At 39.9% G+C, this 23,305-nt stretch overlaps 1 protein-coding gene across 1 annotated transcript in view; it reads right to left on the reverse strand.

Moving 5' to 3' along the window:
• Positions 1-23,305, reverse strand: part of RAI14 (retinoic acid induced 14) — an 87,712-nt gene that overhangs the window by 7,615 nt on the left and 56,792 nt on the right. The window contains exons 4-12 of the mRNA XM_061348026.1: positions 11,444-11,532; positions 9,730-9,794; positions 7,234-7,291; positions 6,802-6,872; positions 6,071-6,177; positions 3,642-3,820; positions 2,187-2,215; positions 1,114-1,200; positions 488-574 (exon numbers count right to left, since the gene is read on the reverse strand). Of these exons, the coding sequence (XP_061204010.1) occupies positions 488-574; positions 1,114-1,200; positions 2,187-2,215; positions 3,642-3,820; positions 6,071-6,177; positions 6,802-6,872; positions 7,234-7,291; positions 9,730-9,794; positions 11,444-11,532 (772 nt within the window). The remainder of the gene's footprint in view (positions 1-487; positions 575-1,113; positions 1,201-2,186; positions 2,216-3,641; positions 3,821-6,070; positions 6,178-6,801; positions 6,873-7,233; positions 7,292-9,729; positions 9,795-11,443; positions 11,533-23,305) is intronic.

Here is a 23,305-nt window from a genome sequence, read left to right on the forward strand (position 1 = left end):
TTCCCCAATTCTCATTAAATATTAATGAAATATGGGCAACTATCTCATAGATAGTTTGGAAAGATGCAGCCCCTGTGATAAATAATAGCAGTATATTGCCATGTATTAAAAGAAAACAAACATTTCATTACCGTAAGGTCAAGATTAGACAGAACACAACCAGCCACTTCCCTAATATCTTTTTGTGAAAGGGTCTCTACTTTTTGCAGTGCACAATGCCATGCACGTCACTGATACTACCTAATGAGCTCTCACAGCATTAATACTTGTTTTCATAAGCATATTCCTAACTTATTCAGTAAACATTAAAGTAATCCTCACTTGCTTTATAAATGACATTGAAGTAATTTTGGACTCCTTTTTGTTCCTAAAACTCAGCTAATTAATTCACAGGAGACTGTACAGCAAAATAGGTCATTAAGCAAAATGAATTATTAAAATACTATACTTTCTTTCTCTAATCTTCATAAGAAAAGAAAACCGATACCTTGCACACTTGATCAGCAAAGAAAGCCTGCCCTTTTCCAGTCATGGGAGTTGATGTTGATGAGTGTGGAGAAGACAAATCACTAAGCTGCAAAATATTTTATATAAATAAATATGTATACATACATGTACATGTAACTACCTCTGTAGCGTGCCCATACATACACCCATATTAAAGAGTACTTTTTCCTGCACTAAGTCAGTTTCAAAAAGCAGCTCAAATTTTTCAGTGCTTTCCTCAGTCAGTATTACATATGCAGTGTAGCTGCTATACAGGTATATTAAACCTAACTACTAAACTGCATTTTTTCTACTATATATTTTATGTATGTTTTATACTTTAGATGGAGGAAACAATTGTACAGTAAAATTTGTACAGTTGTATCTTAGACCATGCTGCATTTCAAACAATTTTACTTAGTTAACCTAACCAACATGTGCCATGTGTCACATGTTGTCACATATGTCATGTATTTTCATGGCGTCATCCTAATTTCAGGAAAAGAACACTTGTCAAGACAAACACATAAAATAACAGTGACAGAGCAAATCTAGCCCACATCATTCACACCATGTTCAAACCCTTTTCATCCCTTAAAAGCATCTCAAAATTGGTCTTATCTTTACCTGAATAGGACTGATAGGAGGAGGTGGGGCTTTGCGTTTTTTTGGAGTTCCACTTCTTTCTGAACTTAATTTAGAGCCTTGATCATGCTGAAAGTTTCACCAGCCAGAAAAGGTAGGTTTGTTAGTTTTGTTAGTAAAGTCCCAGCAAGTTGTTTTGTTTGTAAAATAAAAAGTAAAAAAAATCCCACATTAATATCAACTCTTGCAGCTCATGCAGTGCCTCATATATTTTTTCTATGTAAAGACCACATCTACTAACACAAAGATATTAAACATGCCTGACAATAAGAACCTGCGCCCTTGTAATCCATGCTTCAGTGAAAACAAACAAGATTTAGTGAAAAAGCAGCAGCTGGCAATAGGCTTAGCACTAGTGATCTTAAAGACTTCCATTCATACATAGTCCAGACATGCAATTCTTAACAGCTACCATCTTTCCTCTCCACCAGCTTCTGCCTGAGCTCCCTGAAAAACCCATGTCTCCACTCAGAGAAAGAATGAACCAATGCAATGCACCTTTATCCACTTCCCAGCCACCAGCAGGTCTACTTGCACTCCAAGATACAACACTAAATAGAAAATTAAAGAAATGAATTTGTCTAAATCTTCTAGAATTCTCACAGGTATGGTCCTCCAGTAAGACGTAACCAGGGATAACCCTTCAATTGCATGTTTCAGAAACAGGAAACTTTTCTAGATCATCTTCTTTACAGTTTAAACAGATTGGGAGCCCAAAAGCTAAACTCCTACATTACACACGAGAAAAGTGGTATATGTTGCTGTTATGGATATGCACATACACAGTGCCCTTCTTTCCTTGTCTCACTGAGCGTGCTGGCTGCTGTTACAGAGAAAAGCTAAATCTAAAAGTGATGTTTCTGAAACATTAAACAAGCAACAAAAATCTTCCATATTACAGAGCCGTCAATGGCAGCACACCTCACAGTGACCTACTACTTACACTTACTACTAGAAACACTAACTACTAGTAACTGACTACTTCTAGTCAATTACTGTTTTTTCTTAAATTACAAGGCAATATTTTGTATTTCTAAAACCAAGAGGACAAATACCTGTTTTGATCTCGTTGGTGACTTTGTATCTGTGAAGCAGAAAAGAAGTGGCATTAAGAACAGCTTTGAAGAAAAAGTTACTTGTCATTTGCTAACCCATCTCTCAGCTCTACTTTGAACACCATAAATACTTTGTTTGGTTTTGAAATCGTGTGTCTGAAATCTGAGAAATACACTTCTAATTTCCAAATTCCATTTGAACCATGTAGTTTCTCTACTGTTTTTTGGGGTTTCATGTTGAGATAAAATTTGAAGGATTGTGACAATTCTTATGCTGCTATAGTCTTGCACCATCCTTGAACATTAGCTTTCTACTTCAGAGATCCATCAATTTGACTATAAAACCCTCTGTTTGCATTAATTCCTTCTCCAACCCCTCAGCTGAGGAGCTCTGTGTTACTCTTTCACACAGAATCATAGAATGGTTAGGGCTGGAAATGACCTTAAGATCATCAAGTTCCAACCCCCCTGCCATGGGCAGGGACACCTCACACTAAACCATATCACCCAAGGCCTCGTCCAACCTGCACTTGAACACTGCCAGGGATGGAACATTCACAACCTCCTTGGGCAACCCATTCCAGTGCCTCACCAGCCTTGCAGTAAAGAATTTCCTCCTTATATCCAATCTAAACGTCCTCTGTTTAAGTTTTAACCCATTACCCCTTGTCCTATCACTACAGTCCCTAATGAAGTGTCCCTCCTCAGCATCCCTATAGGCCCCTTTCAGATACTGGAAGGCTGCTATGAGGTCTCCATGCAGCCTTCTCTTCTCCAGGCTGAACAGCCCCAAATTTCTCAGCCAATCTTCATATGGGAGGTGCTCCAGTCCCCTGATCATTCTCGTGGCCTCCTCTGGACTTGTTCCCACAGTTCCATGTCCTTTTTATGTTGAGGACACCAGAACTGTACACAGTACTCCAAGTGAGGTCTCACGAGGGCAGAATAAAGGGGCAGGATCACCTCCTTTGACCTGCTGGTCACACTCCTTTTGATGCAGCCCAGGATACAGTTGGCTTTCTGGGCTGCAAGCGCACACTGCTGGCTCATGTTCATTTTGTCATGGACCAACACCCCCAAGTCCTTCTTTGCAGGGCTGCTCTGAATCTCTTCTCTGCCCAGCCTGGAGCTGTGTCTGGGATTGCCCCAACCCAGGTGTAGGAATAAGAAAGGATCTATTCCAAATTGTACGCAAGACTTCATAATGCTGCTACATCAGCTTACCTTTTCTTCCTCCATAACACCTTTTCTGCCCTGCTTAGTGTTTTATCCCATGCTAAATATTACAATCTATGGCAAAAATCACATTTTCCTGTTTTGGGAAGCCTCAGATCATCTCTGAAGATGGTTTTTGAAACTTTTCAAGCTACCTTATGAAATAATTTTTTGCATTGGTGAACACATATGCAGACAGTTCAAGAAGTGACAAACTGCAGGTCTACATCTCTTACATACCCACATCCTGAGATAACTTTGATGACAAGAGATTCTGTATCCCTGTATTGTCGGACAGCTTGGAGTAATGCAGCGCATTGTGTCCAAAGACATCTACTAAACTGACATCTGCACCTTTCTTAAGCAAGGCTTCCACCATGTTAAGGCTACCAGCTTCACAAGCCATCATTAAAGCAGTTCTGGATAAAACAGACAAAACAGAAACACAGAGTTAAGTGTCAAGAGTGTACTCTTTAAGCAGCAGCTCATTGTTTTTTCAGGAAAAGAAGGGTGACAGTTATTGTGCAATAAGGCCCGAGATTTTACCGAAGTGTATTGACACATATATGTAACTGTGGTTTCTCTTTACAAACACTGGCCTACCTGTCCCTCCTCTTCCCCACACTCCTCCGCAGGACCTTCTACAAAGACCTGGCATGCTTTGCACAGGTCTCCGAACATGTCTAAAAATGGGTTCCTGAGGCTAAGAGGAGACTCGTACATAGAAATGGCTGCAGGATAAAGTCAGACTATCAAATCTCACTGACACACTCCAATTACAGCTCTGCAAGTGGCGGCACATGAAAGCGTTTATTACATTGCTTCTGTCCTTCACATGTTGCTTTTAAGACAAAACAAACAAACAGATTTCAACCAAAAAGCAGAACAAACCTCAAACCCTGATCTGATCAGGGTTTAAAAAAAGGCCCATTAGAGCACCAGTAGATCCCCTCTCCAACACAGGATAGCTAGACAGTGCCGGATCCTACAGTAAGGGTAGCATACAGAAGGACTGTTTTACTAACAGACTGTATCTCAATTACTTGAAGGGGTTACAAGAGATGTACAGAATAATTACACACACACAGAAAGACACACCTTTCAAGCACCTAATACTGCTTTTCTGCTTGGGCATAACTCTCCCTTCTCAGTATGAAAGCATGCCTTAATAGGATAGGCAAGTTCACTGACAAACATTCCACAGTGAAGACATGAAGCTGAAAAGTTACTACAGTGGTAATATTTACTAGATATTAAGACAATTATTTGACTGATGAATTAAACATACTCCCCCCATAGTGGGTGAGCCCTGGAGAAGCAACGGCTGTTGCAGCACTGTGCTAAAATGTAGTGCTGACTGGCAACTTGGCTAACACTTCCAGAGTCACAGGGATGATTTTAGATTACCAAAATAACTTGCTTAGTCTGCACAAGGTATGAAATCTGAGATGCCATTTTCAAAGATTATCCCCTTCCTTTCCCAATAAGGCTTCTCCCTTTTTCAGTAAAAACCATTTTTGTGAACATGAGATACAAGAGTAGTCACTCTCGTTATCAGAAGGAAAGTAAGAAGTAAAATGGTGTATTTCATGTCGTATTGTTTTCTTGCTTCCACACACAGTACTTTCTTAAAAGAGAAAATACAAAAACACAGGTCTGTCCTACCTACGACAGAAACACCTTCATCTCGTTAAACTAGAAACTCTTAATGCTGTCTGTTGATCAAACAGTAAGACAGTGAGGAGAAGGCAGAGGTCCCAGAGTGGGCAGCACCTCAGGTTCAAAGCACCAATGACAAAGGGCTTTTCTTTAGACAACTGAAAACAAACAGCACAATAATAAAGTTTGGACTGATAAAAAACAAGTTAGGGCCCAGTCTTATCCTCCCAGGTGCTGCTGAAGAACAGTATGAGCATTGTGTCACATACAATAATCAAGATTTTTATCAGGTCTACGTGCCACGTCTTCTCAGCATCCTGCTTTATCTTCACAGTTATAAAATAGTCCATAAGTTTAAAATCTTCATCAGTATCATCAAAACTAAAGCATTTTCACTACAAGGATGCTGCTATTTAAAATGTTTTCTGACACATGCACACTAATCTATTCATGCAGGAAATCTCTAAACAGCACCTTCTAAGACAACAGTATCTCCACTACATAGCTTTGCTGTGTGTTTCTTTCACTGCTGTGGCAGTATCACTGTGAAAAAAGAACCCTCCACAGATGTTGTGCCAAGTAACAGTTTTAGGATTTAAGTTGCAGGAACTAAGTCATGACAAGAAGAGAGCAGTATTTAAAACTGGGACATGTACAAAGTGATGTGTGGGTAAGTGCTATGAATCAGATTCTTGTAGGAATTACTTACACATGGGATTTACTGCTATGGTAGCCTGAGGGATATCTTACAGGCACATTAGTTTTACAGTTGCATAGTTTCACCTTTTCCTTTTGGCAGAATTCTGTAAGCTTTCTCAACAATCAGGATATGCTCTATAGTACAGAAGGCATTATTTCACTATTTTGGTGAATATATATTTCACTATTTTGGTGTACATATATTTCACTATGTATGTTTTCACTAAACAATTACTTTGGGAAGGATTTAAGAAGAAAGCTTCATTTGACAGTCAGCCTTGGGGAAGAATTAACATTTGAACCTGCTGTACCTTCCATTTTTATCCCTGGTGTTGATGTCTGCTCCATGATCCAGAAGATGTTTGCAGACTTCTGTATGACCATTTTGTACTGCAAGCAGCAGAGGTATGTTCCCATCCTAGGAAAGCATTTAAAGAAACTATGAACAATAATCCATCCACTTACAAATAGAACTCTGAGATTTCAAGGTCAGTCATGAGCTTACTTCTGTACAACACAAACAAGATGCTATTGGCACCTTTTTCTGATGTATCATAAATGTAGCTGGGTTTACTTTAATTCTTTTCTTGACCACTGGGAATGCAAAGCGTTAGGAGTAGAGCAGAAATGCCTTCTGATGTTTGCTTAATGCTGTGACATGATTTTGGAACTTTAAGTAGCGTCACAACAAAAATGGTAATTTTAACTACATACAAGACAGAGTACTTAATTTCATGCACAGAATAACTTAGTTGGAAGACATCTTTAGAGGCTGTCATGGTTTAAACCCAGACGGTAACTCAGAACCATGCAGCCACTCACTCACTCCCCCTCGTTCTTCCCTCCGAATCCCAGAAGGATGGGGAAGACCACCCCACCTCTGCTATGGCAAACTGCAAAAGGAACTTCCTCCACAAGAGAAATCCAAGAAGAAATATAAGCATAGTATTGCTCTGAACTGCTGCATCTGAGAGTGACTGGAGTGGAGGGTGCTAAAAGTTCTTAAGCATCTGAAGAACACAATGGAAGAGGAGGTACGTACCAGATCTTTGATGTTAATTGGACATTTCTGTTCACACAGAAGTTGAACTGCCTGGAGACAACCACATGAAGCTAAAAAGAATAAAGACAACAAGCATGAAAGGAAGAAAAGACTGAAAAGATGAACAGCAAGTTGTATGCAGAAATACAACCAATAATCATGGCCCAAATTAGCATGAGAAGATATAACCTTTGAAAACTGAAATAAAAATCAATCTAATTTTAAGCATTCCAGTGGCTATGCACTTGAGGGTGTGAACATTAAGCTTGCTAACTGTAATTACCTGAAATTCAGTATTTGCAGTGTTTATAAAAAACAACAACCTTGAAATTTGTAAACAGTCAGATGGAGTCACTATATTTAGGTAACTGAAGAGCTAGGAATATGAAGCATGGCAAAATAAACGATACAGGCTTTCAACAAAGAAGTTACCTGCATAATGTAAAGCTGTTTTTCCAGAATTGTCAGTGCTGTCTGCTGGACATTTACTCTGAACAGTTCAATAAGGAGAAATAAAAAAAAAGGCAATTAGAGAAACACCAAGAAATTAAAAAATGTCAATGCTAAGGACAGAGTGCAGAACATTTCTTGAGAAAAGTTTTACTGGCTACTCCAGAAAAGAATACTGAAGAAAGGTATAGCTTTCCTCTCTATCAATCTGGTCTTTCCCTTTTTGGTACCAGCTTACACTGAAAACATTTAGTCTTGCATTATTTTTGTTGAAGGCAATAAAGCTTTGTTTGCATTTGTAAAACTAAAGCATCAACAATCCAGTTATATTTTGTGGTGTTACAAGCCACCAGGTACTACTGATCAATCTAGACTTCAAAGAAATAAATAGTTTTTTAAAAAGTCTAATTTCAAAACTTTACTCAGACTTGTTTTGGTACACAAGATTTCAGTTTTAGTTTACATCAAAGAATCAGAGAATTGCAGAATAGTTTAGGTTTGAAAAGACCTTGAAGATCATCGAGTTCAACTGTTAACCCAACAATGCCAAGTCCACCACTAAACCATGTCACTAAATGCCACATCCACACATATTTTAAATACCTCCAGGGATGGTGATTCCACCACTGCCCTGGGCAGCCTGTCCCAATGCCTGAGCACCCTCTCTGTGAAGAAATTTTCCCTAATATCCAGTCTAAGCCTTCCCCGGCGCAGCTTGAGGCTGTTATCTCTTGTCCTATCACTTGTAACTTGGAGAATAGACTGACCCCACCTCACTACAATCTCCTTTCAGGTATCTGTAGAAAGTGGTAAGGTCACCTCTGAGCCTTCTCTTCTCCAGACTTAACAATTCAGTCACTTCTCATCAGACTTGTGCTCTAGGATCTTCGACACCCGGATTCATTGCTCTTATTTGGACATGAGAAGATATGACCCTGATATAATGGGCTTTCAATCAAACATTAATCTTTTGCCTTTGAAATGTAGCACTGCCTCTAACAGTTTTATGATTTTCTGGGAAAACAGGTTCACATAGATTACCACATTCTGTAACAAAAAGGTAAAGATTCTGCCTGTCTAAAATAATTATTTAGCCTGTTTTGATACACCTCCATCATGACAAGATTAGGCACTCCTCACAGGTACAGTTATATCATCACAAGCTGGTCCAGAGAAACAAAGTAATCTGAAGAGCATGAATTATTGTAGAGTATTACCAATGGGTTTGCACCTACAAACATATTTAGAAATTTGCAAATTGTAATAAAATCAGGAAAATATCAACAAAAGCACTCTGTGGTAAGTAAGTGAATAGCCAGCAGATATTTGGTATTAAACACGTTTAATTGCCAAGCTGACGCTGCTGCATGCGATACCATCAGTGACGGCTTGATGTCACTGTTTATGCTGTAAATGGGTTTGTGTTAGAAGTACTTAGTGTTCACAGCGAAATCCTGAATAAGGGAGCCTCAGTGGTTAATGATCATAGAATTGTTTATGTTGGAAAAGAACTGATAACCCTTCCCAGGTGTGGAAGAACAGGGGGGACAGCTTGCAACGAGTATGGAGGTGAATCAGTGTAACTGGACAGTATTGTCAGAGACATGGACAGGGGTGAGTCACAGGACAACTGGAGAGCCCCAGGGTTACCAGAGAAAAGCAATTTAGAGGTTTGGACACAAGATCCATTCCCTTTCTTTACCACTGCTCTCAAGTGGGTTTGCCACAGTATTACCAATAACTCCAAACTCCCCAAAAGCTGTCCCATTCCTCTGAACACATCTGCATCAGAACTCATCTGGCCTTCTGAAATGGAGCCAAGATGGACAATGTCTCTTCCTGCTTACTAACGCATGTCATCTTCAGCCTCAATACCACAGGAGTCTTCTCATCATCTTAATTTCTGTATTTTCTTTCTCCATTCTTTCTGCTCCCTCTCTAAACCCCTCATTGTCCTTTGCCTCATTCCACTGAGGATTTGAGTATTTCTGTATTTTCGCATCTAAATTAGTTTTGTTTCTTCTCCTTTTGACTTCAAAGTTAACAGACATTTCTGTGGTCAATGACAGAAAGCATTCCAGTGGAACAATATCACAATCCCCCTAGAAGTAAAAAAATCCTTTTCCTCTATATCTCTTAACCCATCCACTTGAAAGCCATCCAGCCACACAGACAAAACACAGGAAGTTAAATGTTGCAACCTGCTTGAAACCCAACTCTTCTATGACAGGTCAGCTGCGCATGGAACACTGTATTTGTGGAACATTCAGCGAAGATACCACACTGTTTTCCATTATCCATTCTCAGTGCCTAAAAGGTCTTTAAACTTGAGAACAGGTCTTGATTGCAAGGAGGCAGGGCAAAAGTGTGAGGGTGTGATGCAGATTATTAGGAGGAAATGTGCCAATATCTAGTAGAGCCAATCTAGAGAATAACAAAAGGAAAACTTCAAAAGTTAAAATGAATAATATATTTTACCTGAAGTAACCTCTTAATGCAATCAGGGTGGCTGTTCTTCGCTGCAAGATGTAAAGCACTGTGTCCTAAATTAGTAAAAGCAAACCAAATTAAACATTAAATCATGCCAAAGCACAGGAATAAACTATTCCATGACAAAGGCAAAATTTTGAATTATCTGTCTTGTTCCTATCACAACACATGAAAGTAAGGATAGAGGAAAAAGAAATAAAAAGCTACAAGCAGAATGCATTTATGACACACTGTTGTTCAGGCAGGTAACAGAATAACACAAACATTGTGTCAGGATATACCTTGGCAGAGGTAAATCTAAGATTGTGCTTCTTAAACCTCATTTTCTTACATTACTCAGCCTCCCTCGTAGTGAGATGTCTCTCAAGTGTCTTCATGATTTCTTCCATTTGGTAATGAAAAAGGAACCCAGCAAAACAAGGCAAATTAACCACACTACAATGAATTTGTATCATCCATAAAGTGCATGTAGAAGGCTCAGAACATGGCCTACTTGGGTTTGCATCTCAATTCCCTCTTCTGTTAATGTATTTAGCACACATGAGTACATGTTTAGCTATGCAACAGTGATTTACTGACTATAGATTTGTGATGAAAGACTGCAGTCTATCCTCCTGGCCCATCTTACAGAGCACCTGAAAAATTGAAGAGGCCAAGACAGCAAAAGAATAAATTATCTGTGTAACTAAGAAAGAAGAAGCCAAGATTTAGTACTCAATACAGACAGAGCCACATGTGACAACAGAATCCCACTGTAAATAATGCGATTACTACAGCCAAGGCTTTCCCTAATGAATACTGGGTCAACACTCTCAGGTGAGAGCAGGCAACCTCTTATTATCCAAAAAACTAACAAATCCTGAGGCAAGATGAAGTATGAATTCTGAATAATAGTCTGTATCACACACATATATTCTCTTATCATTATGTTTAATCTGAATGCTTCTTCGCTATCACTGGTATTTCCTTATAGAGGCAAATAATTTCCACGTATGACAGAACTGGTGAGCCCAACATTTACAGGTCATTACTGGAAAGATGGGATGCTGACAGCTCATTCAGCTGACAGCTCATTCAGGCGACTCAGCTAGCCAGAGAAAATGCTGGGCACAGATTCCACTGAAATCTATTAAGAAGAGTGCCAGTTTCAAATACAACTCCCATCATTCTCTTAGTGAAGTAGCAATTAAGGCACAGGACTTTAGTGGGCTGAAACAGCACACTTAATAGCTCTCAGCTGTCTTTTGGCCTGTATCAGCTCTTTTCATAATCCTGAGGAAATGTCTGACTGCAACTCCTGTAACAGTTAATGGGGTCAATAGCTTGGATGCACATAAAAGCAACATGGAAGATCTTGATTTAAACTGTAACAAGCCTCACATGAAATTAACAAAAAAAGTTGGAGGAATTTATTTAAAAATAAATAAAATTAAAACCCCAATAATAGCCTATCAGCTGTCTTACTTCTGGGGTCTGCTGTAAATCCTGACATTTATAGTATTAGATCAAAAGTTTTAAAGGGCTTTAAAATCTGAATTCTATATGCAGAAAAGCAAGTATGCCTAAACCTGCAAGTGTTACAACTGCTGTCTGACATGTCACGTAGGGGAAAGTAGTGCTATCAAGTTTGTAGTCGCATATCAAGAACTACACAGGCAAATTGAGTGTATTATACCACGTGTGTAGGTTCACAGAGGCATACCTGCACCATCTTGGGCTGTCACATCTGCACCATGTGTCACCATGACCCTGAGGCACTCCGCATGCCCTTTCATGGCTGCCAGGTGAAAACTGGAAGAGAGGATTTACATGTCACTTTTCTTTTAGTAAGACCTCCTTTTTCTTTCATTCACAAATCAAGTACCAGCAAGTTCTCCCCTCCCTGTCCTTAGATCTTTTGGCATCCCTCCACTGCCTCCCAAGAAGATAATAGCTCTGAAAGTGAAAAGAGAAATCAGAAAGTTTTTGTAGTCATACTTTTATGACATACCTCAAATACTGTGTTCAGTTTTGGGTCCTTCACTACGTGAAAGACATTGAGGTACTTGAGCGGCTCCAAGGAAGGATGACAGTGATGAAGGGTTTGGAGCATAATTCTTAAGGGGAGTGGCTGAAGGAAGTGGGGTTGTTTAGTCTGGAGAAGAGAAGGCTCAAAGGGGACCTTCTCACTCTCTACAGCTACCTGAAAGGAGGTTGTATTGAGTTGGGGGCTCATCTCTTCTCCCACGTAACAAGTGATAGGGCAAAAGGAAATGGTCTCAAGTTGCACCAGGGGAGCATTGTATGTTAGGAAACATTTAGATTGGATATTAGAAAACATTTCTTCATGGTTGTCAAGCACTGGCACACACTGCCCAGGAAAGTGGTGAAGTCACCATCCCTGGAGGTATTTAAAAGATATGCAGATATGGCACTTGGGGACTGGTTTAGTGGTGGACTTGTCAGTGTTAGGTTTATGGTTGGACTTCATGATCTTGAAGGCTTTTTCCAACCTAAACAATTCTGATGCTACATAGGCTCATTAACCCATGGATTTATGTGCATCTAGTTCCACACAACTTCTAAACCAATGTCCCTAGTGATGAAACATATCTCCAGAGAATACCCTGGCTTAGGCATTAATGATGAAAATATTCACAATGATTGACTTTGCTCTAGTCATTCTACTCAGTCTCGATTTCCCCATTTCAGGGGACAGGGTTTAGTTATTCTAAAAGGAGATTTTGTTCCTAAATTAAACTATATCAAGTTGTGCTTCTGCAACGTCCTTTCCAGAGCTCATCTTTCTTCTATGTAAAGGGGAAAAAAAAAAGAACAAACACCAAACCTTAGTGTTTGTGAATATAACCTGGAGAAATCAAAGCTGCTGGATATTTGTATTTTTTCAACTTTTGGTGTTGCTTTTCACCTCAAGCACCTGTTTGTTTGAACAGCAGGAAATTGCAGAGGTTATCAAGCACACCATGGCAGGATGCATTCAAAAGCATGAATTACCAAAGATACAATTACAGAACAAACCAAAGAAGTTATACTGAATTCAAGCCTTTTTACAGCTGAAGGTTCATGTTTGACACATCCCTGGCACCTCAAGATTCACAGAAGCAGTCTTAATTTGCTGCACATGCCGCAGGCTTAATTTTGCTGGGAAGCAAAAATGAAGGAAAAGCTTCTGAAAACAGGTAAGTTTATATCCTCCTGATGCATACTGTGCCAACACCATTGAGTCTCAAGATATAGGCACAATACTGGCAGACATCCTGCTTCCCTGTGGGTTCTACTAATATGAATATGATATACACAGCTGTTTTCCAGTGGAAGCATGGTAAAAAACAAATTCAAGACAAAACACACTTTCAGTTACTATAGAATTCCGTGTGAACATTTTGGACCTTCAACAGGCCCAAGCTGAAAGAGAGAGCATTCCAGAAACATTTTCTCATATCTTTTAAGGGAGACATTCAGTTTTAACATCATGCACCCCTGTGTTATGGACCTTATGCCCTGGACCCTAAAGGCCAGAAATCATGTAGCCATACCATCTACTGCATTTAAGAGTTTACATTTTGAACAACTGCTTCCTCTAAATGTTAAAATTAACACTGAAAGTTCAGCTTGATAACCAGGGAAACTGGGAATTTCAGGCAGGAATGAAACAGATATTTCAGACACATAGTATGTGAACTGCAACTCTCTGTTTCTCTAAGCCATAGGCTTCTTTGCTGCCCTCTTGAAAACTCAGAAGAGAAAAAGACCTACAGACAAGGTCTGGCAAAGGGTGTAGAATTAATCAAAACAGGAGTACTCCTGGAACAGAATTCTCTATCATGTACAGCAACTACCCCACTTCCTACATGGAGTCCTTCCACACCGGCTGCTTGTTGCAAATGGCAGACAGACAGCACTTCAGCTTTGAACCATTCGCTGTAGATATAAAAATATCCTGTGTGCTCATCCTCATGCTTACTACTGCCATAAACAAACTGAAGTGTTAACGCTTCCAAGAGCATAAAAAGCACTGCTGCTGGTTGTTCTCTAGTCACTCAAAATCAAAACTTCACGTGCTTGGTGACCAATGACTTTGTGTAAATATTCTTCTTTAGAAGACGCTTCTCAGGCTCTGGGAAAATGCTGTGGGAGGGACACAAAAGGAGCCTGACAAATTCCAACACCACTGATTTAGCCAGCAAAACATACCAGCAAATACTGAAACATGTTCAGATACATTTGTGTAGATACACAATATGCCTGAAGTCACTTATATACTAGGAAGGCTGTGAAGCAGGCACTCGGCTCACTTACATTTTACAATATTCATAAGAATAACAAATACCTGAATATTAGTAACTTGGCTAAATCTGGTACATTGGTGTTTTATAGACAGACTGTGTATGATGGTGCCAAATGCAACATGAATACACAAGAGCAAAAAAAAGAAGCTTCATTTAGATAAAATCAGACATCAAAGATAGCACCAGAGAGAGGAAAAACTTAACCCCTTTCAGGCGATGCACCTATGAATAACACGTCAGTCCCATCGACGCAAACAGTTCCCATGCCAGTTCTCGTCAACTCTTCACACATGCAGATGCTTCGTTTCATGTGGCCAAAAATATTTTCGAGAAAGAAACAATTGAAAATATCATTTCTCCCAAATTGATGGGATGAAAGAAACATCATCTGTAAGTACTACAACTGGCGTGAAAGGTGAGAGAACATGTATAAAGATGTAAAGATCTGGTGAGAGAAAAAATATAGAAGCTACGTGGAGAGTCCTGTGAAAAGAGGGGTTTAACTCTTACTCATTTATACAGGAACCTAAGCCAGGTAGAACTGGGCTGCTACAGCTTCCTCCCAATTACTTGTCCAATTATTCCCGTGTCCCCTCCCTAAATGCTTGTACTGCTACTACCCCTTGCATACCCCTGTAGTGAGATGTTTTCTCTTAGTAATGTAAAAGCAATTGGGAGGAGAATGGGGGACACAGTTGGTTAGCTGCTGGTTTAGTAAACTGAACTGGCTGACCAGGAAATCAGCCCTGCTCCAGAGAGAGAGAGAAGAATGACTCCAGACTGGCATGAAGCTATTACAGTGATATTTAAGTCAGAGTATGACAGAGTGCTGGGCACAAACTTTCCCTTGAGAAGCAATTCTAACCAATTTTAAACTTAAGAGCCCCACTGTTTGGGTTTTCTGTTGTGTGTGTTTGGGTCCGGTTTTGTTTTGGGGTTGTTCGTTCGTTTGTTTAAACTTTTTAAAAATCAAACAACCGAAAAACCAAAACTGAAACAGGTTAGTAGTAGATAGTGAGGCATACTGTGTAGCAAGGGAGGCTCTTGAAAGAAAGAAGTCTACAGGCATTCATTTCAGTACAGAGTAATTCTTTACACGACACATAAACTTTCCTAAAATATCTGAGGCAAAAGCTGCAGGTTTCCAAACACCGGTGTTCTCACCATCTGGAGGCCTTAAGCAGTGGTGCATTTTACTTGCATCTTTCATGAATAAACTTTCTTTGATATGAAAGCAAACAACTTTTCCTCCCACATCCTGGTTGTGCAGTGACTTAGGCAAACAAAAACAAACATGTAAGGCTTGCTTTGGAGCAAGGGCCATGCTAAGGGTTAGATTCTCATTCAGCCTAAAATCCCACTACAACATAGTTCATTTTCCCTTCACAATAGATAAGCCTGTGCTAACACTTAGAGCAACATCTTGACACCCCAGCTAGAACTGATTAGAGACAGATTTCTTTTATTGCTGTATAATATTTCTATTCTTCCTAAGGGACAGGATGGTCTTTTATTATTGTCTCCAGACCTTTCATTGCAGGAGAGAGACAGCCACCCTTCCCAGAGTTTTTCTCATCAGATCTAGAAACGAATCAAGTAGCATTTGAGACCCACCACTGCAGCAGCTGATGAAGATCAGTTGGTTGACACTTCTTTTTCCTACTGGGAATGTACAGGTCTCATAATTACCCAGTCCTTAACAAGATAAAGAATTATGTCCTCTGGGAGGAACGCAAGGCCTATCTGAAGTAAACAGGCCTTGAGAGTAAATGTGAACACATAGCAAAATTTCATCAGATAGGGGGTCAACTGGAGAACAATTACAAGATTCAAAGTCCTGTCAAGACCTCAAATTTCCTGACCATAAATTTTAATCAAATAACATTTTCAAATGTGCTGATACAGAGATGCTTTTTACAAATGACTGCTGAATGAACAGATTGGACAGTTGTGTATGACATCCCTGAGCTTGGTTTTAAGCAGCAGATTTCTTACAGATAGCAGATATCAAATGGTGAATCACCTACAACAGTCCTAAACAATCCCATCCTTTATTCAGGGAAAAGGATCTTTTCCATGTTTTGCTTATGAAGGCAAACTAGCAAGGGAATGGACTTCTTCAATCAGTGTCTGACAGAGAGAGTACAAGAGTTCAGATAAAGCTGATCATTGCTAAAAGGCCGAGAATGAGTGTTTCCAGAATTCATGAAAGTGCCAGACAGTCTAACTCAAATAGAAAAGGGCTGTAATTTTTCCTACTCAGCTCACATAAAACATTCCTTTACAAATCATTTCACCATAGGTAGAAGAGAATTAATTTACATTTAGAGGTCAGACTTGTAAAAATGAAGCCAATTGAGCTTTGCCTAAGGTGGTGTTAGCAGCAAGACATGGGTCTGCCATATCTAGGTTCTCTGCTTAACCTTCTGCACAGCTACATCCTGCAAAACTGAGCACAATCCCCTTGCTGCATATTTTTTTGACAGCTGTCTTAAAACTACTGGGTGGTCTATATATCAAGGGAAAATGCTAAAAAATTGGAGTAAAATGTGATAAAATAAAATTAAAAAAGGAAATATAAAGTCTTAAGACAGTAACCTTCTAACTAGGAAATTTTCATCTGTGAAAAGAAAAACAGGGAAAAAAAAAACAAACTGAAAAATTATGCTCAATTAGGGGGCTCCATCTCTGTTTGGCAAGGTCATGCTCCAGAGGTTTTTTTCAGGTCAGAATTAGCATTCTCTGTAACACAGATTTTCTCTAGGGCCTGAAAGTAGTCTGACACATTACTTACAAAAATCCAAAGCAAATAAATACATGGTTGAATTATGGAGGGTAAGTGAGTATTATATTTGCTGTTCTCTATTATGACAAGCATGGAACAAAGTCAAACTTACATGCAAGCATATAATACTATTGTTCTCTGCCATTTTAATTTGAGTGCTCTGAAAATATTTCAAGTGCAAGAATGTTTGAAATACACTATGAACTCACATACACTCATTGTGAAGGTTTATTTTGAGTAAAAACATCCCTCCCCAAGGCAGATCATTCTTCTTAATTTTCTAATGTATGTCAACTCTTTGTTGACTTTTAAAAATTCTGACTTGACTGCAAACAGTTTGATGATTTATAGTTTCCTGAGCACCAATACCTTTACACAAACAAACAAGACTGATAAAGATACAGATCTGCTTGGAGTCTTCATAATGTTGACTAAAAAATATATAGAAATGGAAGATATTCAAGCTTCACTGCTACCAGATCAGACAGGCAAGCAGTTCACAAGCTACGTCAGTCAGAAAGAAACCCACTGATAACCTGGCTGATTTTCTGCGTTGACTTGAGCTTTTACACATTTTAGAGGCAAAACGTAGCTTAGTGTCTGTTATCCCTCAAAGCCTCAATTCCTACTTTAGTAACAACTGCAGAAATAAATACATCATATGATACCTAGCTTTTGATTGTTTTCCATTACAGGCTGTGTGGCAGAAGTGCTAGAGTGCCTGAGATCCCAGCTAAGGAAAAAGGGCCATGAGTATCACTAAAGTATTCTGTGCATGAAGGAAGCGCCTGCAGCCACTCAGAAGGAAGTCCAGTTTGGTCTCCTCACATGTGTAGCATGATCATCAGTAATTAGAAAAGAATATAGTTTACTTTTCTGTGAATGGTTCAAGATTTTAGCAGCAAAAAACAATGACAAAATAAGCTGCTTAAAAACAATAAATTTTTGACCCATCCTGAATCTAGTTCATAGAAAAATTAACACCTTCAAATTTAAAGATTGGGAAAGTCCCATAAAGGTCCTGAAACGGAAGGTGTTCTCTGCCTTCCTCTATCAACCCAGATAGGGTTCTCAGCAAAGTAGCTACATAACTGTCTGTACTGGCAAGGATTATGCTCCTATGAGCAGCACATGTGTGGGTCTGCTTCTTCCTTACACCACTGTACACAGGTAGATCGAGCTGGTAAAGGGAAGAAAACCAGCTGAAAACTAAAGCTGCTTTCCACTGTTTCTTCACACAGTCATAGGTGCTTGCACCCCATCAGTGCAAAGGAAGTAACAGAACACAGAATTTCTCCTTAAATCTAAAACCCCAAAAATAAAGGATGAATGTTTCCCCATGAAAGGGAAACAGAATCTTCATCTTTCCTCGACTACATTATCAAGAGACAGTTACTCATTTGAGACAATATGTATCTCAGGAACAGCCAACCATTTAATTATGGAGGAACCATCCAGATGTTTTGCAAATCATATTGCCTTAAAGGAAAAATCAGACATCTACAGGTACCACTATCAATAATTACTATTTCTTTAGGTTTTTTATTATTTTCTAAACAAATAAAAGCTATACCTTCACACTGCACCCATTTCATCTCCTCGTAAGACTAGATGTAAGAGATGTGGGTTTTCATTAAGTGTGGGCAGTTCATGTCATGATCCTGTCACACGCATGGATGCAGCCACAAGAGTGCAAAAATCATCTTAGGAAAAACAGTTGCAGGAAATACGTTTTGCTCTCAAGCCAGAGCTGGCACCATAAGAAAATTAAGTATTCTGAGTTTTAAGACATTTGATCAATGAGTTGCTAGTAACATCTTCTGGAGTGCAGACAGGTTAAGATTTTAGGCTGACAGAGGCAGGTATGGATTTATAATGAGCTGTGAGAAATTTTTCCCATGTCTCCCACTGAGCACCGTCCACTGTGAAGTGATTCACAAAGCCTGTATTCTCCTGTCTTGTATCTAAACATGAGATGGCATCTGCCCTCTCCTCTGTTAGCACATATCTGGAACAGCTTTAAAACAAACGAACTAAAAACAACCACCCCCCCCCAAAAAAAAGGACAAAAAAAAAAAAAAACCCAAACAAACAACCCCAACCCAAAAAACAAACCCAAACCCAAAACACACCAGTTTTCATATAAAGTGTCCAGTTTTGCCTCATAGCATAAAATGTTGTTTCAATCATACACACCTCGAGGTATAGGTCATTAATAAAAAGCAAGCCTGCTGAATGGCCGTTTTCTTAATAGAAAAGAAGCAATTGCATCATGCAACACAGGAGCTGGCAAGCTATGGACTCCTGATTTTAGCCTTCAAACTCAGCAAAAATATCCACCCTGCTACTCTTCAGAAAGGTTTCTGGGATCCCCAGAAGCTTTATATTTTTCATTCTCAGGTTGTGTTCCAGCAGTTCCATTTTCACACACAGTTTTCTTTGGCAAACTCTGTTGCCACACTAACACAAACTCCCACTTCAAGTCTGAAACATATAGACTTTTCTTCCATGTACCATTAATGGCAAACATAAGTGCTCACAATTCAGATTTATCATACGAAGTTTCCTGCAGAGTGTCCATTTTTAAAGTCCCTCAGAACTAACGTCATCAAACTGCAACAGAGATTCTGCCAAGCAAGAGCTTCAGGGCACTCTGAAAGTTGCTAACAGAGTCTGAAACTTTGAAATGTTACTTTTATTTTTGGCGTTGTAGGGTAGGAAAACAGACAAAATACAACAGTGAAGTTTCAAAAAGCTGAAAGGGCAGAGAAACGAGAGCAGTGTCACCTGTGCCTCTAATGAGAAGGGTAGGAAAGACTCCTGATAGTTTCCTTAAATACATACCCCACGTTGAAAGTGTGCAGGGGTGCAGTTAGCTTCTCAATATATACACTTTCTGGCAAAACATCTTTTTAGGATAGGGTGAAATCCCTGAGATTACCGTGGATGTGCCCAGATCAACCTAACTTCCTTCCCAAGTTAGGTAAAAACAGCTAGCCGCCTGTTGTGTTTTCTTGCAAGGCCAGAATAGAGTTCAGATTTAAAGTTAAACCCATCAGTGGGAGCAATGACTAGCGCCTCTATTGACTTTCATCCTCCAACTTGGTATTGCTGGCCAGCAAAAACTAGTAACCACCTTAGTACATGAAAAGTCTAAGTAAAGCAAGGAAATCCCAAACCATGTTAGCATAACAAGAGGCCAAGAAAAGGCTGGAAAGGCTGAGAATAACTAAGTAAAATTTAATCTAAAGAAAATATTTTTATTGCATGAAAATCCAGCAAAGCTCAAGAACTGTGTATAGTGCTCCAAGAATCTCAGAGCATTGAATATCCTTATGCAACATGAGGGATGTCGACAAAGGATAGCTCAGGATTATGTGCTGTGTTTGAAATTTCTGTGCCTTTTACACTTATGATACTTAAGACCTCTTCAGATCTGAAGCAACAGAACTAGTTGGATTTATTTTTGTATTAAACTGTATAAAGTGAACTTCTCTTACTTCACAAGGGAGTTGCAAACCAAGTGCAATATGTACTTAGAGTAATGAAGCTAGTAGTAACACATTCTTCAGAGATCACTTGGTTAAGATAACCTCTTAACATTGGTTTTTATAAACTCTTTAAATTATTATGGCAATATCGTTTTATCTTGCATTTCAGAATAACTGTACTACTAAAGCTTTGAAGAGGAGTATGGTCTATAAGACAGACACATGCAGGAAAAGGCAACTTCAGAGCTTTCCTAAATTTTCCAGTTAGTACTTTCCTAACACTGAACGCACCTGCAAAGCAGGGAGCAGAAAAAAGCAGAACGGTATATAAACCAAATAAATAAGCAGCCACCAGCATATTCTACTGCCTAATACCTCATTCTGAAGCTAAGAAAAAAAGAAATAAATCAAACATTTGCACACTACTCTGCCTTGGCTGGCTGTTCCCTTTCCCTTTCTAGATTAGAGTACATTTGTAATCCAGTAGCAGCCAGTTTGTGTAATTAAAATATACACACACAGCTCATTTGGTTGCCTAAGTCTTTGAAAAACATGTAAAACAACTGCAGCCCATTATGCAGATATAAATCTAACTTCAGTGTTAGCCCTGTCCCCTCCAGCCTTAAAGAGCCTGGTTCTGGCCTGACACGAGAGGCACACTTCCCTGTGCAACCCTGCCAGCCACAGCGTTCCTCATGAGGAAGTGGGGAACTGGGCTCTGCCTCCACATCAGCCAAGTTGCAGCTGTTTCAAGCCAGGCATACATAGGCTTCCAACCATCTAGGCTATGCTCTGATCCAAGCAACTGACAAACTTGAAACCTGGCCAGGTCTGGTAAAATCTGGGTATTTGGCAGTCCTGCAAATGGAGCTGCTTTACAGGGAATTCCAGAGGCTGCCTGATGCTGTGTTACAGGATTGGCTGATTCTAACCAAAGCAGGAGTGAAACAGGCGGCTCACAGGCTATCCAAACACGTGTACAGGGGCCCTTTGAAAGATTACTTGCTTTCTTTTGAGATAGCAGGCATACTAATTGATAATGAAATGCAATAGTTCATTAAGAATGGCCATCCTATCAGCCTGTATGAAAAGAAAGATATAAGCTGGCTCCTAAAAGAAATTACAGACTGATTGTTTCCCCTTTAAACTCTAGCTATCATCCACAGGAAGTCCTGTGCATGTCAGATGCAAAACACATTGGGATGTTTTTCAGTGCCCAAAGACCTTTATATGAAATAGGGAATTTGTTCTTCAAATAAGTGGCATTTGTTTGGTTTACAATAGAAGACATCACTAATGAAAACAAATAAAAAGCGTCAGTTTTTCAGAAGTGAAGTCCAGGATCTTCATAATTGAAATCAAATTAAAGAGCATTAATTTATCTCTTCAGAAGATGGATTGTTCATTTACTTCTCTTTTTTAATAACATCAAGATATAAAAAACTAAAATGTCTTCTAAAAAAATTGCTTTAAAAATGCATGATAGAACCTGAATGCTGTTGATTTCAAGTCCTATCCAAAGCATAGCTAGCACCTAAAAACTGGATAATGACATCTCCAAGTCATCAGAAGAGGTCTACACTGTTTCAATGAAGGGCCAGGAGTAAACCATTAACATGAATTCAAATGAAGTTGCTAAGCCACTGTCCATTGTATTTGAAAAATCATGGCAGTCAGGTGAAGTTCCCAATGACTGGAAAAAGGGAAGTATAACCCCCATTTTCAAGAAGGGGAAAATGGATGACCCAGGGAATTACAGACCAGTCAGTGTCACCTCTGTGCCTGGCAAAATCTTGGAGCAGATTCTCCTGGAAGGCACGCTAAGGCACATGAAAAACAATGAGGTGTGACAGCCAGCATGGCTTCACTAAGGGGAAATCCTGCCTGACCAATCTGGTGGCTTCCTATGATGGGGCTACAGAACTGATGGACAGGGGTAGAGCAGTTGATGTCATCTACCTGGACTTCTGCAGAGCGTTTGACACTGTGCCACATGACATCTTTGTCTCTAAATTGGAGAGACGTCAATTTGATGGATGGACCACTTGGTGGGTAAAGAACTGGATGGATGGCTGCACAAAAAAGAGCTGTGGTCAATGGCTCAATATTCAGCTGGAGACCAGTAACAAGTTGTGTCCCTTGGGGACTGGTGTTTTCCAACACGATTGGTCTTGTTCAACGTCTTTGTCGCCGACATGGACAGTGGGATTGAGTGCGCCCTCAGCAAGTTTGCCAATCACACCAAGCTGTGTGGTTTGGTTGATACGCTGGAGGGAACGAATGCCATCCAGAGGGACCTTGACATGCTCGTGAGGTGGGCTGATGCCAACCTTATGAAGTTTAACCATGCCGAGTGCAAGGTCTTACACCTGGGTTGAAGCAATCCCAGGCACACCTACAGGTTGGGCAGAGAAGAGATTCAGAGCAGCCCTGCGGAGAAGGTCTTTGTTGTGTTGGTCGATGAGAAACTGAACATGAGCCGGATTCAGAGTGTGCTCACAGCCCAGAAAGCCAACCGTATCCTGGGCTGCATCAAAAGGAGTGTGACCAGCAGGTCGAAGGAGGTGATCCTGCCCTCCCCTACTCTGATCTCCTGAGACATCACTTGGAGTATTGTGTGCAGTTCTGGTGTGCTTCAACATAAAAAGGACTTGGAACTGTTGGAACAAGTCCAGAGGAGGCCACAAGGATGATCAGGGGACTGGAGCACCTCCCGTATTAACACAGGCTGAGAAAGTTGGGGCTGTTCAGCCTGGAGAAGGCCGCTTCCTCAGAGCTTCCTCTGGAGACCTCAGAGCAGCCTTCCAGTATCTGAAGGGGGCCTATAGGGATGCAGCGGAGGGACTCTTCATTAGGGACTGTAGTGACAGGACAAGGGGTAATGGGTTCAAACTTAAACAGGGGAAGTTTAGATTGGATATAAGGAAGAAGTTCTTTACTGTAGGGGTGGTGAGGCACTGGAATAGGTTGCCCAAGGAGGTTGTGAATGCTCCATTCCT

The sequence above is a fragment of the Neopsephotus bourkii genome, unplaced genomic scaffold (genome assembly GCF_033783945.1).
Source record: "Neopsephotus bourkii isolate Nb327-2 ecotype Australia unplaced genomic scaffold, CSIRO-AGI_Nbou_v1 NB_334, whole genome shotgun sequence".
NCBI classification, from domain to species: Eukaryota; Metazoa; Chordata; class Aves; order Psittaciformes; family Psittacidae; genus Neopsephotus; species Neopsephotus bourkii.